This window comes from Vulpes lagopus, chromosome 21 (assembly GCF_018345385.1).
Source record: "Vulpes lagopus strain Blue_001 chromosome 21, ASM1834538v1, whole genome shotgun sequence".
Classification (NCBI taxonomy): Eukaryota; Metazoa; Chordata; class Mammalia; order Carnivora; family Canidae; genus Vulpes; species Vulpes lagopus.
Window position 1 is genome coordinate 32,420,853 of NC_054844.1, and position 14,734 is coordinate 32,435,586.

General features: G+C 36.4%; 1 protein-coding gene across 2 annotated transcripts in view; it reads left to right on the top strand.

Moving 5' to 3' along the window:
- Positions 1-14,734, top strand: part of LRRK2 (leucine rich repeat kinase 2) — a 143,856-nt gene that overhangs the window by 108,390 nt on the left and 20,732 nt on the right. For both annotated transcript variants that reach the window (XM_041736739.1, XM_041736738.1), the window contains one exon: positions 5,466-5,626. In XM_041736739.1, coding sequence (XP_041592673.1) covers positions 5,466-5,626 — 161 coding nt within the window. The remainder of the gene's footprint in view (positions 1-5,465; positions 5,627-14,734) is intronic.

Consider the following 14,734-nt stretch of genomic DNA (forward strand, 5'->3'; position numbering starts at 1 on the left):
CCAACGGTCTTTGGAGACAAAGAGACTGGGAGAAATCACTGCTCTGCACACTTAGTAACTGTGATTTTACACTTCCGAAACTTTTTTTTGCTAACGTCTGTAAACTGTGACTAATACTTAATATGTAACGTTTCAAGGACTTTTGTGATAATTGAAGACATCTCAGATTAAAGTCTGGATTTCTTCCTCCTCCACTGCCCCCATCTCCAGTCATGCATTCATTTCACCTTGGAGTCATCTTCCATTCCTTCCTTTCTCCCACATCCCATACCTAATCCTTCAGCAAATATTTTCAGCTCTGCCATCAAAATAAATCTTAATACAGCTACATCTCATAGTCTCTCCCTGCTGGAAGCATCTGAGCCACTGTTACGGCTCCTTGCCTAATCTGCCCACTCGCTTTCACCTTTGCCCCATATGCCTGCTACTTCACATGGCGGTCATGGTGGTTTTTCTCCATGGAAGTTGGATCAAGTACTTTATCCTGTTGTCAACTCTCTCCCATCTCACTCTGTGCTCAGCCACTTGCTTCTCTGAGATTTCTCAAATATACCCGGGGCTTTATACCAGCTCTTCTCTTGACCAGGAGTGCCTGATGTGCAGATATCCTCTTGGCTCACTTCTCATTTCTTCCAGATCACCTTTCAGGGAGGTTGTCCCTGCCTACCTTACGTCTCTCTGGCACCTATAGCACTTATCACTACCTGGTATGCTTTGTGTCTTCATTTAAAAAGTCCTTCCCTTCTGAAATACTGTGTCTATTCCTCTCAGACAGTATCCAGAAATGTAAATGGAATGGGTCATAGGAAAACAAATGAACACTGCTCATAAAAAAATAAAACCAAACCAGGAAGATATAGCTCAATAGTATATAGAGAATATAACAAGAACATAAAATAAGTAGATTTTCCTTTTCTGAAAGAGTCCAGAAACTACTGAAAAACATAGATTATTATTGAGACAGTACTGTGGAGGTTTGTATTTGGATGGGTATATCTGCTTTGGACACAAGGGGGAACCGTGTATTAAATGAATCTAGACAGTGTGCAGCAACGCCTCATGGATTTCAGAGCTGGATCAGTTGCTTTCCTTAATTTAACTACGTCCAGATCCTAATTTCCCCCTAATTCTTCCATGTAATTCCTTAAAAAGTTTATTTAGAGAATGAAGAATTACTATTTTTCATTCATGACTGTTTGAAAGACCTCATCTCTAAAATAACTTACTCTAGTTCTCTGCAGCCTTACTTTAAATAACAAAATTCAGCAGTTTCTGATGAAGTAAATTAAAGCTCAGCATATTTTCCTATAATTTGGCTGATTTCTTCTCAGCATGATGCTAGGACAGCTTTCTGGATCTTGTGCCACCAGAGGCTAGTGGACTTCAGTAGCTTTTAATCTTCTACCAGCACTAAGTATATTGTTAAAAACTCAGCATTAAGGATTGTCTCCTCAAATGTATTTCAGCCTGAAACTGTAACTACAGAAACAAGACAATCACACTCCTCTGGAGTCCCTTAAATGATGGAGCTGATTAGAGGGATATACAAGAACTTTTTTCACATTACGTATTCTTTTACTGTATTGCCTACAACGGTTATCTTTCATTTCTAATTCAGTCCTCTCCCTTGAGTTCTTAATCATAATTCTCAATTACCTATGAAGATATGGTCATCTGTAGTTCCCATAAGTTTCTGTGTTTCGTTATTTACAAAATTGACTTTCCTTTCTCTGCTCCTTCCTCCTACCCTGAATATCTTCTTTCACTTGTATTTCTCACTTCCGGACAAAGACACTTGTAGTCACATCTAAACTATTCCTCTCCTCAGAGGAGCCTCAGTGGCCATCAAAAGGTGAATAGATAAAGAAGATGTGGTCTATGTATACAATGGAATATTACTCAGCCATTAAAAATGACAAATACCCACCATTTGCTTCGACGTGGATGGAACTGGAGGGTATTATCCTGAGTGGAATAAGTCAATCGGAATAGGACAAACATTATATGGTCTCATTTATTTGGGGAATATAAAAATTAGTGAAAGGGAATAAAGGGAAAGGAGAGAAAATGAATGAAAATATCAGTGAGGGTGACAAAACATGAGAGGCACTTAACTCTGGGAAACGAACAAGGGGTAGTGGAAAGGGAGGTGGGTGGGGGGTTGAGGTGACTGGGTGATGGGCACTGAGGGGGGCCCTGAGCAGGATGAGCACTGGATGTTATGCTAAATGTTGGCAAATTGAACTCCAATAAAAAAAATAAAAATAAAAATAAAAAAATAAAATAAACTATTCCTCTCCTCCCCAAAGTAAGTATCAATTTGGTCACCAGGTCTTTGACTATTTCACATTATCTTTTTCATCCATTCATTTATTTTTATGCCACTATTGCTGCCTTGCTCCAGTCCCTCTAGGGAATTATCAAAATATTTCTCCCAAAATAAAATTCTAATTATGCTTGAAATTCCCTGGTAGTTCTAAGTTATCTGTGAAGTACATCCAAACTCCTTGGTGTGGCATTGAAACTGTTTGTACCTCTTGCCTTTCTCTCCATCCTCCTGCATTTCCACTGCCCTCAGTCTCTGTTCTAATCATGCTGAAGGTCTTGACTCTTCATTGACATCCATGTTTGTCTTGACACTTGTCATTCATCTCTTTCCACAAATTTGCCTGCCTAGAGAATACATTTTTCTGTAGAATTTGCTCACATACCATCTTCACACTAAAGCTCGACAGCACCATGAATAAATGGCCTCTCTAGCACATGTTTTGTGAGTTGGCTCTATGCAAGACTTTGTGCTAGGTGCTGAAGAGGGAAAGGCAGAGATTATACATATTATCTTATCAAGGCTGAAAACTTACAGTCTCCTGGCAGAGTCTGCTTTGCTATCTTTATGTCTGTTTTTCTACCTCTGGCTTTCCTAGCATTTGGTACTCACCACAGTTATGCAACCTTGTTCGAGGACCTGTTTCTCCTCTAGAATGAGACTCCTCAAGAGCAAAGATATAAGGATGGCTTTGTATCCCCTAGTTATTGGCCCTCTTAGATGCCCAATACATATTTGTTAAAAGAGTGAATAAATGCATTTCATTTTTAGAATAATTCTACTTAAGATGAGATAAACTTTAAATTATAAAAAAGGGGTTTCCTAGCAACACCGATAATCACAATTAAAGAATGACTAACAGAGTTTAGACCAGTTTATTTTAATAAAATATTTGACAATACTCATTGTCACATAATGCATAAATTATGGCTGAATTATTTTCATAAGGCAAGATCCGCACTTGTTAATATATCCAAAGCTATTTTGCTAGTCTATTAGAAGCCATTAAAACTGTACTTTTAAGATTAAATTCTATAATTGAACATTTTAACTAACCCAGTTAATCTTTCCCTCCCACTGACATGATTTCAAATTAAGTTTAACTATTTTTTTTAACCTTTGAGAAGTATTGTGAAAGAGTCTACATTCTATAAATATTCTAAAAGAGGCATGCATTAGGAAGGATTTGGATGCTATTCAATTATTCATGACTTCGCTTTAACTTTTTTCTTCTTAATCTCCCAGCTTTTCTCTTCAGCAGGGCAAGGGTAGCTAATGGCCTTTCAGTAAGCCCTTAGTAAATTTTTCTTTCTAGTCCATTACTTATTGTTAAGGTCAACTTCATTAGTACATTTATCTTATTTTCCAGCCAAAAATATGTAGAGCAGAATGAGTAGGCCTAACATCATATGTCCTGACTACATCCTGGAAGAGAAAGAAAGTTCTGCTTCAGCTGATGCAATTAAATGATACATACACTGTAGGCCCTCATGCAATGGAAAGTTCGGAGTATTGCCGCCACTCGGCTCGTAATCCTTCTAGCAATGATGGGTATTAGGTAATGGAGTAAATATTTATGCATACAATGTGAACCCAAACCAAAAGCCACAAACAAACAAAGGATTTGAATTTACCTCTGTTAAGTTCTGTAAAAAATTGTCCATTCCAGGCAGGTCATAATTTACTTGTGAGATCATGCAGAGAATTATAGCAAATTTAACATCATGGAGTCAGGAAAACAGAATTGGAGTGGAGGGGAAATCTGAATTTTGTGAATATGTAAGGAAAGGTGGTAATGGAATTACTTTAGTAGTTGGAGCACACTGGTAGGCTCTCTGGCTGAGTTCCTAGAATGGACAAGACCTGGTTAAGATGGAAACTTTATTTTGTTTTTAAATCTTTACCTGCAGTGTCCAACTCTATTGCTTATGTTTGATTGGATCAGTCTCTAACGGGAGTGACTTTAACATCATCCAAGATCACCTTTCCCAAGACACTGTTTTACTCATTCCAATTCTCAGTCCAAAATGTTTTTTGTTAACTTTAATTCATAATAGAATTAAGTTTAAGGTAAATTACATCTTTGAGCAGAGTATAGTATTGGTAGCTAGATATATTTTTTTTAATTTTTATTTATTTATGATAGTCACAGAGAGAGAGAGAGAGAGAGAGGCAGAGATACAGACAGAGGGAGAAGCAGGCTCCATGCACCGGGAGCCTGACGTGGGATTCGATCCCGGGTCTCCAGGATCGCGCCCTGGGCCAAAGGCAGGCACCAAACCGCTGCGCCACCCAGGGATCCCGCTAGATATATTTTTTATGTTGATTTTTTTATTATGGAAAAAGGTAAAAATATTTTCCCACAATTTAGGAAACATTTTTATAAGAGAAAAATAAATATCAAAAAAGAATGGAATAGAGAGAATTTTAGGAGCTAAGATAAAGTCCTGTATGATTTTAAGAGAATAAAAACTATTAATTGGAATTATAACAAAATACTACCAACTCTTATTTAACATATTTACATTTTAGACTAATTATAAAATAATCTTATGATCTTTGAGGGAATTCAGAATTCCTTTTATGTGATTATTAGGTATTTAAGAGAAAGGTTACCAAAAACTAGTACTTTGCTTGAACGGGTTGTGCTGTAAAGTTTAAATCACTCACTTATAAAGATTGACCTGTTTCTTATTGGTCTGTGGGTTGGTTTTAAAAAAGCACAGCTGGTTTTGTAATATTTGGCTCATGTTTTCATTTCCTTCTATGATATCTCTTTGCCTCTTTTTTAAAAAGATTTTATTTATTTATTCATGATATACAGAAAGAGAGAGAGAGAGAGAGAGAGAGAGAGAGAGAGGGAGAGAGGTAGAGACACAGGCAGAGGGAGAAGCAGGCTCTATGCAGAGAGCCTGATGTGGGACTCGATCCAAGGTCTCCAGGATCAGGCCCTGGACTTAAGGCAGCACTAAACCACTGAGCCACCCGGGCTGCCCTCTCTGCCTCTTTTGAGGGGATCAAACTTAGCACAGAAGTTTTGATGCTTTGCAAAATGGACATATATTTTTAAGGAAATCATGACAAAAGTTATAATAATATAATCACATTTTAATGACATTGCCTGTATGTTTTCTGACAGATACCTCCACTCAGCCATGATTATATACCGTGACTTGAAGCCCCACAATGTGTTGCTCTTCACCCTGTACCCCAATGCTGCCATCATCGCAAAGATTGCTGACTATGGGATTGCTCAGTACTGCTGTAGAATGGGGATAAAGACGTCAGAGGGCACACCAGGTAGGTGAGAAGGTTTGCTTGGTGATTCTTTGGGATGGATAACCAGTGACTTCAGTTGTAAATTTAGGAGAATCAAGAGAACACTGTGTCCTATCATGTTTTGAGCAGATATATCCTGTGTGAATAATTGTGACCACCACATTATAATTTTAATAACTGTATTCTGTAGAGGAAAAAAAATCTACTGATGTAATTTTCTAAGGGAAAAAAACAGAAAATAGAGGGTGTTTGATGTAAAATTATATATTTAAAAGTTGGATCTTTAAAAAATTTAGATACTCCAGAGGTGGTAAAAAAAACAAAAAAAAAGCAAAAGTTTTAAAGTAGGTATTGTTCACACTTACTGCAAAATGAGGCAGGCCAAATACAGGTTCACAAGCCCCTTTTCATAACTCTGAAATCGAAAGAACTTTGAAAACCCAAAGATTTTTTTTTTTTTGTAACTGATTGGCAGCAAAATCTGACCTTAACTAACTTCATGTTTATTATGATCTTTGTTTCTCAAACTCTGAATATGTGTATGTTTCATGGCAGAAATATAGCACATTTGAGTACAGGGTTCTGGCCTTGACCCTACTGAAAGTTTCTGTAATTATGTTACATACATCATTTTTAACTCTCTTAAATATGAAAAAAGTATAAATTCCTAAATACTTCTTGTCCCAAGAGTTTCAGATAGGGACTTGGGGCCAGAGTTTTCAGTTGTACTGTTCTTGATACAGGCATACTTTCTTCTTCTAATAGATTGCTTATAGGAATTTAAACCTTTAAACACAGCACTTTGGTTTTCTTTCTTCAAAATTTATGTCATTGATACTTAACAAATTTTTTTTATTATTTTTATTATTTTTATTTTTTTATTTTATTTTTATTTTTTTATTTTTTTTAACAAATTTTTTTTAAAGATTTTATTTATTTATTCATGAGAGTCATGGAGAGAGAGAGAGGCAGAGACACAGGCAGAGGGAGAAGCAGGCTCCATGCAGGGAGCCTGATGTAGGACTCAATCCCAGGACTCCAGGATCACGCCCTGGGCGGAAGGGAGGCACTAAACTGCTGAGCCACTCAGGGATCCCCTGTCATTCATACTTTAATACTTAAAAATAATGTGGCTTCTCTCTTTGGTCCTATATAGCATGAAGAGTCATGGTTGCTATGTAAAGTGAAACACCGATTCTGGATATCATTATGTCTATGGTCTCCAGAAATCACAGACATCATTTTCTTGCTTTAAAGTTTAATGTTGCAAAAAAAAAAAAAAAAAAGTTTAATGTTGCTTTTTATGGTCATCCTCAACCCCTACTTGTCGTGCCTGTTCTAGTAATCCTATCACATCTACTGTTAATTGACTCTACCAGTGAAAATCCACTTCCTGTACTCTTGTGTGTTTAGATATGTTCTTTCCGATTACTGTCTACTCCATGCGATCCTTCCTTTCTTTCTCAACTCCCATTCCCCTTTTAGTCTCAGGTTCATCAGAACCTCAGGTTCTGATTAATAAGAAACATTCATAAGCAAGTGCTCTGTACAGACATCTTGTCTTTTGGTCTTCAGTTTGAACAGAAATAGAAAATTGAGGGGTTGATTTATGTTTGGAGCAATAACTCCAACTTTAGAAAAATCTTGTATAGTTTGTTACTTGTAATATAAAATTACACCATCTTGATGATTGGCACTCAATTAAAACACATGCCTTAGACAGAAGACAATGGGGGATATCTAAGAAAGCAAAAGATCCTAGTTTGTTCTCTAACCATCCCCCTCACCCTCCCACCCTACTTATGTACTTGGATAGGCAGATGGCCCCAGCTTGCAATGTGTGGTTTTATTTTTGCTCCAAATATGTATCCTCTTTTTTGTTTTTCATAGCTATGTGTTGGAAGTAGAGTGTACGCTCTCATAAACTTTTCAAAGTACATATTATGGCTGCAAGTGTCTCTGGGTTGTTTAATAATAAAGTGATTATCTCTTGAGCACCAGCTGTGTATCAGGCTCAGTGCCAGATACATCAGACACATGGTATCTTATCCTCATGTCAAGTTAGCTTTTACTTTCTCATCTGTAAAGTGAGGAAGCTGAGGCTCAGCAAGATTCTGTACTTGCAGGAAGTCATGCAGTAAGTGGTCAAGATAACAACTCAATCTAAATGAAAAATGAATCCAGAGCTATTTGGCTTTAAATCCTAAATCTCTTTCCTAGATTACATGCAACTCTAACTTGTACTTAAAGAGGCTTAAATATCCAATCTTCATTATAAAAAATAAAAATAAAGCAAAATGGGGACACCTGGGTGGCTCAGTGGTTGAGCATCTGCCTTCGGCTCAGAGTGTGATCCCTGAGTTCCAGGATCGAGTCCCATATCGGGCTCTCTGTATGGAGCCTGCTTCTCCCTCTGCCTGTTTCTCTGCCTCTCTCTGTGTTTCTCATGAATAAATAAATAAAATCTTAAAAAAAATAAAGCAAAATGATGGGACCATAAACAACAAAGATTACCAACTACAGGTTTGGAAGAAGAATCTTAGAGGATGGAATTCCATAGGCTTCATACACTCCCACCTAGAAAATGTAGGCCCAGGATAGGGGTCTTCTCTTGGGAGATGTGCTGATGATTCTCGTGTGATATGAAAGTGGGCCACACCACTCAACTGAGGCCTGCAACTTGTTCCCCCTCCAAACTGCAATCCAGTAACAGTGTTCATGGAGTAGAAATCCTCTTGATGAGGCCTTGTCCACCTAGTTGGACAGAGGATCTGTCTGGTCCCTGTTGACTGTGTTCTGAGTTTCAAACCTGCCACTTCCCTCAGTGGGCTGGACCAGCTAGCAGCCCACTCAATTCAACTCTGTTCAGACTCATTGCCCTTCGTTTTAAGTATCTGACTTCCTCTTTGGGTCTGAACCTGCCTAGAGTTCAATATCCAATTGATTCTTCATGCCAAGCCAGATACTTGTTACTGATCCTTTTAACCTGCTGCTATATCAATGTAGGATAATATATATAGTGAAGAAAGATCATGACAGAAAAACCCAAAGCCTGATCCTTTCTGTTCTGTCCCCTTTTCCTCCAGGCTGCTTAATACATTGTAAGCATTTTTTCCTCATATATCCCGGACCTTCTTTTTATCATTATTCTATTCATTATTGTTAGAGCACTTCCATTTATCTCAGCCTTAAACTCAGCCTCAAATTTTAAGTAACTGTTACCACTGCTAACCACCATCACCAACTCTTCCTTCTCCAAAACAATTATGTTTGAGAAGAAAATCATCTCCTTTCATATGATTTTAGTTATCTCCTGTCTTTTCCTTTTAAATGAATCTTCTTCTTAATATTAATAACCTTTAACTTGGAGACTTTTAGAGAAACAAAAGACTGTGTGTTTGTTAAACTTTTGTGTGTGTATCAGTAGATGGGCATGTTTTATAGTAACCCTTACTGTGGTGCATTCACTCTGTTGTGTGCATGTGAGAGTGGGCTCATTACTATTTTCTGAGAGGAGATGTGAGTGGGAGCAAACTGTGGCATGTACAGTGTGGTGCCTTGTGCTTAGACTTTTGTGTGGGTTGATTATCTCATTTAATCCTCATGACTGTCTAGCACAGTTCTTACTAGTATTCCTGGTTTGCAGATTAGGAAACCAAAATTTAGAGCTCATTAGAAGTGTCCATAGTCATATAAGATGGAAATCCAACCTACCAGGGAGCAGAGCCCCTGCCAGGTAGCATCAAAGGTAGAATGCAAGTTAGAAACAATTCAGTTATTGGCAAGGACTTTACATTTCTAAAGGTTAATATGGGATGGATTCTTTCAACAGTAAATAACATGTAGAGCTTCAACTTTAACTCAGTTAAATGGATATATTTATATCATATCCTGTTGAGAATGACAGTCATTTCTGGGTCCCATCATAGTTGCACTGTTGACTTGAGGTGAATGCTGAATGATGGCTTCAACCTTGCCAACATCCATAGAAATACAGTCATCTTTGTGTAACTAAAAATATTCTCTGGTTATACACTATTATCTGATAGAGATTATAAAACATGCTCTACTGATATTCCTCTAAAAGTAAAAAAAGGAAAGAAAATATGTTTCTGTGTACTGTGTGAAGTATAGTCAGACCTAACATAAATTTCTCATATTTTTTAAAGATTTTATTTGCTTATTTGAGACAAAGAGAGAATGTAAGTTGGGGGGGAGGGGCAGACAGAGAGGGACAAGTAGACACCCCGCTGAGCAGAGAGGCCCTGAGGCGGGGCACCATCCCAGGACTCTGAGATCATGATCTGAGCTAAAGTCAGATGTTTAACTGCCTAAGCCACCCAGGCGCCCCTAAATTTCTCATATTTTTGACCTATGGATCTTTTCCTTATTTACTCATTGCACTTGTTAAAATGCAGGCTCATCTGAAAAATTGTTAAAAATAGTTTTTAGACAATGAATCGTATTTTCCCAATTATTTTGATGTTATAATTGTCATGATAATTCTCCAAGGGGAAATTATCTTTATTCACTTATTCATGCATTTGGCAATAATTTATTGCATGTTTGCCAAGTACCAAACTGGTGGTACTACTTACTAGCTGTGTGATGTTCATCAAGATTTACTGTCTGGGGCTCGGTTTTTACTTGTGTAAATTGAGAAAAAATAATGTCTACCTCATAGGGCTGTTTTAAGGGTGAAATGAATAATCCACATAAATAGCATAGAACAGGTCTCGGCATATTGCACTTGCTCCAACTGTCAGCAGTATCTCTAGTGGTGAATTTGGGGAATGTGCATGAATAAATGTATATTTTACCCTCCAGAAAGCACATGTGCTTCTGCCAAGAGAAATAGGGCTATAAAGAAATAATCATAAAGCATTTTGTTAGTTTCAGTAGGTGATCTAGTTCAAGATAAAGTGATAAGAGCACAAAGGAGCAAGTAATTAACTGAGTTGTAAGTTTTCAGGACTTCCTTCGTATAGGAGATGATTCTGGAATTATATCTTAAAGGGTAAGCTGGAAGTTTGAGAAAACAAACAAACAAACAAAAAAATAAAAGATCCGGAGTAGAAAAAAAAAAAAAGATCCGGAGTAGATATTCCAGGCAAAGGGTACTAAGGTATATGACTTGTCTTATTCAGATAACTGCAAATTCTTATGGTCTAAGTGATAGATGGAGGAGGAAGGGTTATTTAGCCAAGTATCTTTCAATTCTAGCTGTGTATTATTAGATAACAGCACATAGAGCTTTAAAAATGTATCTAATAGGGCTATATCATTTATAATTCTATTTTAGAAGGTGTGGAGTGGAACTCTCAATCTGTCCACAGGTTAGAAGCTCCTACAGTACTTTTAAATATATAAATATGGGGACCTCATCCCCAAGGATTCTGATTTAAGTTCTAGCTAAGCTACGATGGAGCCCAGATATGGATGTTATCCAGGTAATTCCAGGGTGCATTCAAGACCTAGAGTCCCTGGTCTAGAATGAGAGTCAAGAACATCTTCAGTCTTTTGTTTCACACAAATATTCCTGATACATAGCCCAGAATAACACTTTTCTATCTCATGAAGGGCTTTTTAGATCATGCCAAATAATATAATCTTTCAGTTATGGGGAGTCACTGAAAAATATTCTTGTTTGTTAGCAAAAGGTTCCCATCTCTGCATCGTATAACTAGTGTCATTACCTGATGAGTCAATGATAGGATGGGCAGCTCAGATTTTGGTACTGTCTCACAGTGGGGGGAAATGTTATTTATAGAAAAACCTTTAAGAAGCTAAGTATTTACTCAAGATTTTAAAAGTATTAGTCTGTGATAGAATCAAAAAGTTAAGAGAGTGAGTAAATACGAGTAGAGTTTGGACTTCCATCCAGTTACTGTTTGACCTTTCTAGTCTTTGAGAGCCACTGATGCTAAACAGGGTATCCCTGCAGTGTGGTGAGATGGTCCGTGAGCACCGTAGGTCATTCCTAATCCTAGATCATCACTCCTGTGGCAATACTGCCCTTTTGTAGAGATGCAAGAGATGTTCCTATTTCTAATCTTTCCCAATGGTTAGAGTTGTTCATTTCCATCGCAAATTAAATTCAGTGGTGAATACATCGAATAACTTGAGAGGTTATTCTTCCTGTTACTACTCTCGTGACAAGTATAGTTTAAGGTGAAAATTTCGGAAGAACTTGCATTTGCGGTATCAGGAAAGTCCTCAGTGATGAAGTACATGTAGAAGAGCTTTGAGAATCTTCTCATGCTTTAGGTTGACAATCAAACATCATGTTGGCAGCTTAGGCCTTCACACCCTGAGACCCCCTTCCCCCAATCATTTTGGTTTTTGATGAGGCAGCTCAGACCAAATCACTTTAGAATAAGATTTGATTTGTAAAACATAAGGACATGAGTTAAAAGCAGGAAATCCTATTAAGCAGGTCAAAATATGTGTTTCTAATAAATTAGCAGCAATAATTCTTAACACTCTGGTAACAAATATATCAATATCTAGATTTGTATGCGCTTAAGTTTTTTATAGATGTGTTATATAAATTCTGCTTCACTTTTCTTTCTCTAATTAATATTTCATGGACATGTTTTTATGTCAAACATCAATTTAGCAGTTACATAGTATTTCTTTGCTTATATGCACTGTAATTTACTTAACCACATCTTGATATATATTTAAATTTTTTCTGACTTTTTGATATATCGACAGTGCTTTAATTAACATAACTGTAAATTAAAATTGTCCATTTATGAAACTGATGTTTTAAACATTAAATTACTAGGCATGGTATTGCTGGGAGTGCATATGTTGAATTTTGAAACACTAATTGCCTCTTAGAAAGGTTTGTCAATTAAAATTTCCTCCATACTCAAATTAGAGCACCCATCTCCTATTCTGGGCTTGTTATTCTTTTTAATCTTCACAAAATCAATAGTCGAAAAGTGAGAACTTAATGTTCTTATTTTCCAAGTGTTTATTTGCTTATTTTTTATTTGAGGCTAAGCAATCTTTAATACATAGGACATATTTTTCCTTTCATGTTCTATTTGTTTTTGTGTCTTTATTCATTTGTCCATTCTTCTTACTCATTTGTAAAGCTGATTTTAGTTAACGTTGACTCTTTGCCTCTCATATATTCAAATATTTTTCAGTGTAGATTTTGTCCTTAAACCTTGTTTATGGCATTTTGCTGTTGTAGAGCTTGAATTTTTTAGGTAAAAAACTTATGTTTCTTTTGCCTTTTGAGGTCTGATTTTCCTGACATGTTTCACCAGTGCTACACTGAGGACAGGGATGATGGGGCTGATCTGTGCCAGGGCAGGCAGTTGTTTATTAATTTTAAATCTCCAAAGACAATGTGCTTTCCGCAACTCTCAGTCTTCAGCTCTCATCACCCACTTTCAGAGGATGATTAGGAAGACCTTTTGCATCCAAGTACTATCAACTTAGCTATGAGTATGTCTTCAGTACTTTCATACATTTATATTTACATTCAAAGTTTTGATTTATCAAAAGTTTATTAGGTTAAGGAGTAATGTGGCTACTCTGCTCTTTAACAGACAACTCACACCATTATTATTTATTAAAAGTCTGTCTTTTCCCTGGTGCTTTGAATGTCACCTTTATCATATCTTTTCTGCATATTTCTGTCCAAGTTCTCCATCTAGTTTCAGTGTTGTGTAGATTTTGGTAGAATACCAAAGATTTCAATTATGTTATTTTATAGGACAATCTGATATAAACTTTTGTTTACTCAGCATTTTTGAAATTAATGATTTTCAAGTGGATATTATACTTTTTCAGAGAAACAACTTACACCAATATTTTATGCATTTTATATTTAAAGATATGGATTAGGGATAAATGTCTCATGTTATTCTATATACTTTGTTGATTAAGTATCATTTTATTGCAATCTGTGACAACATATTTGATGCAGACCAGCCCATTTGATGGATTAGTCAGATCATCATTCAATGTTTACTGTTTGGGGGAGTTTATTTTCCTAAAGGCATCTACTGCTGCATAGATAACTTCTGAAGAAATTGTTAGTGCAAGCAAGAAATTAGAAAATCATTAGAAATTCATTGGATAAGTTCAAGAAGTACTTAGAAGTGCCTTATGTTGTAGTTGAGATACTTCCTAGATATATAAATAAGGATTGTATTCTCCTGCTGGGGATTGTGTCAATGAAGATATTTATTTTGAAAGGGAGCAGATAAGAAGGTTAAAATCATTTCCATTTTGAGGTAAATATTTCTTTCCATATCCTTATAATTATCTTAGTGTCCCCTGACACTAAGAGGGAAAAATTTCTAACCTGCATAGCTCTAACATCTATGGATTGATACCTGGAAGGGTATGTGCCTTGGACAAAAATTTAGGTTAAGTGACCATTGAGTTTTTCTGCTCTGTGATCCTGTCATTCCAAAGCCTACTGTTTCTAACAGTAAATTTACCAACAGAACAAAATACTGAGTGCTTTAATAGTCTTTGAATAGTACCTTGTTATGATAGATACCCCAAAAATGTGTTAGGTGAATAATAAATAATTGAATGAGATTGATATTAGCTTCCAAAATCCCTTTTAAGTTCCAGAAAGGTAGCCATAAATATTGTTGTTGAACTAGCTAATGTGTGAGTAGCTCATTATTTGGAAGTACTTTTGACTATACTGTTCACTATCTTTGTGGCCTTGGGAAAACACATTTTTATACAGATTATGTAATTTGTACAATGGAGAGTCCTCCTCTGCCCACCACAGGTGATTTTTGTGCATAGCAAATGAAATACTTAAGAAAGTGGCTATAAAATGCTTTATTAGTATGAGTTAGGAGATGTTATATGTTTACATTATGTCACAAATACAGTTGATTAGGGACCTATTTAAGAACTGTCCTACTTACACAATTCTTTAGTTTTGGGTGTGATTATGATATTATGGCTATGTAGGAAAATGTTCTTTTTCTAAGAAAATAGCTATTATATGTGTCTCTATATAGACAGGTGTATATATAGACAGGTGTGGGAAAATGGTGTGTGTGTGTGTGTGTGTAGAAAGAGAGAGTATGAACAAATGTGACGTGTTAACTGGAGAATGTTAACAATTAGTACAATAGG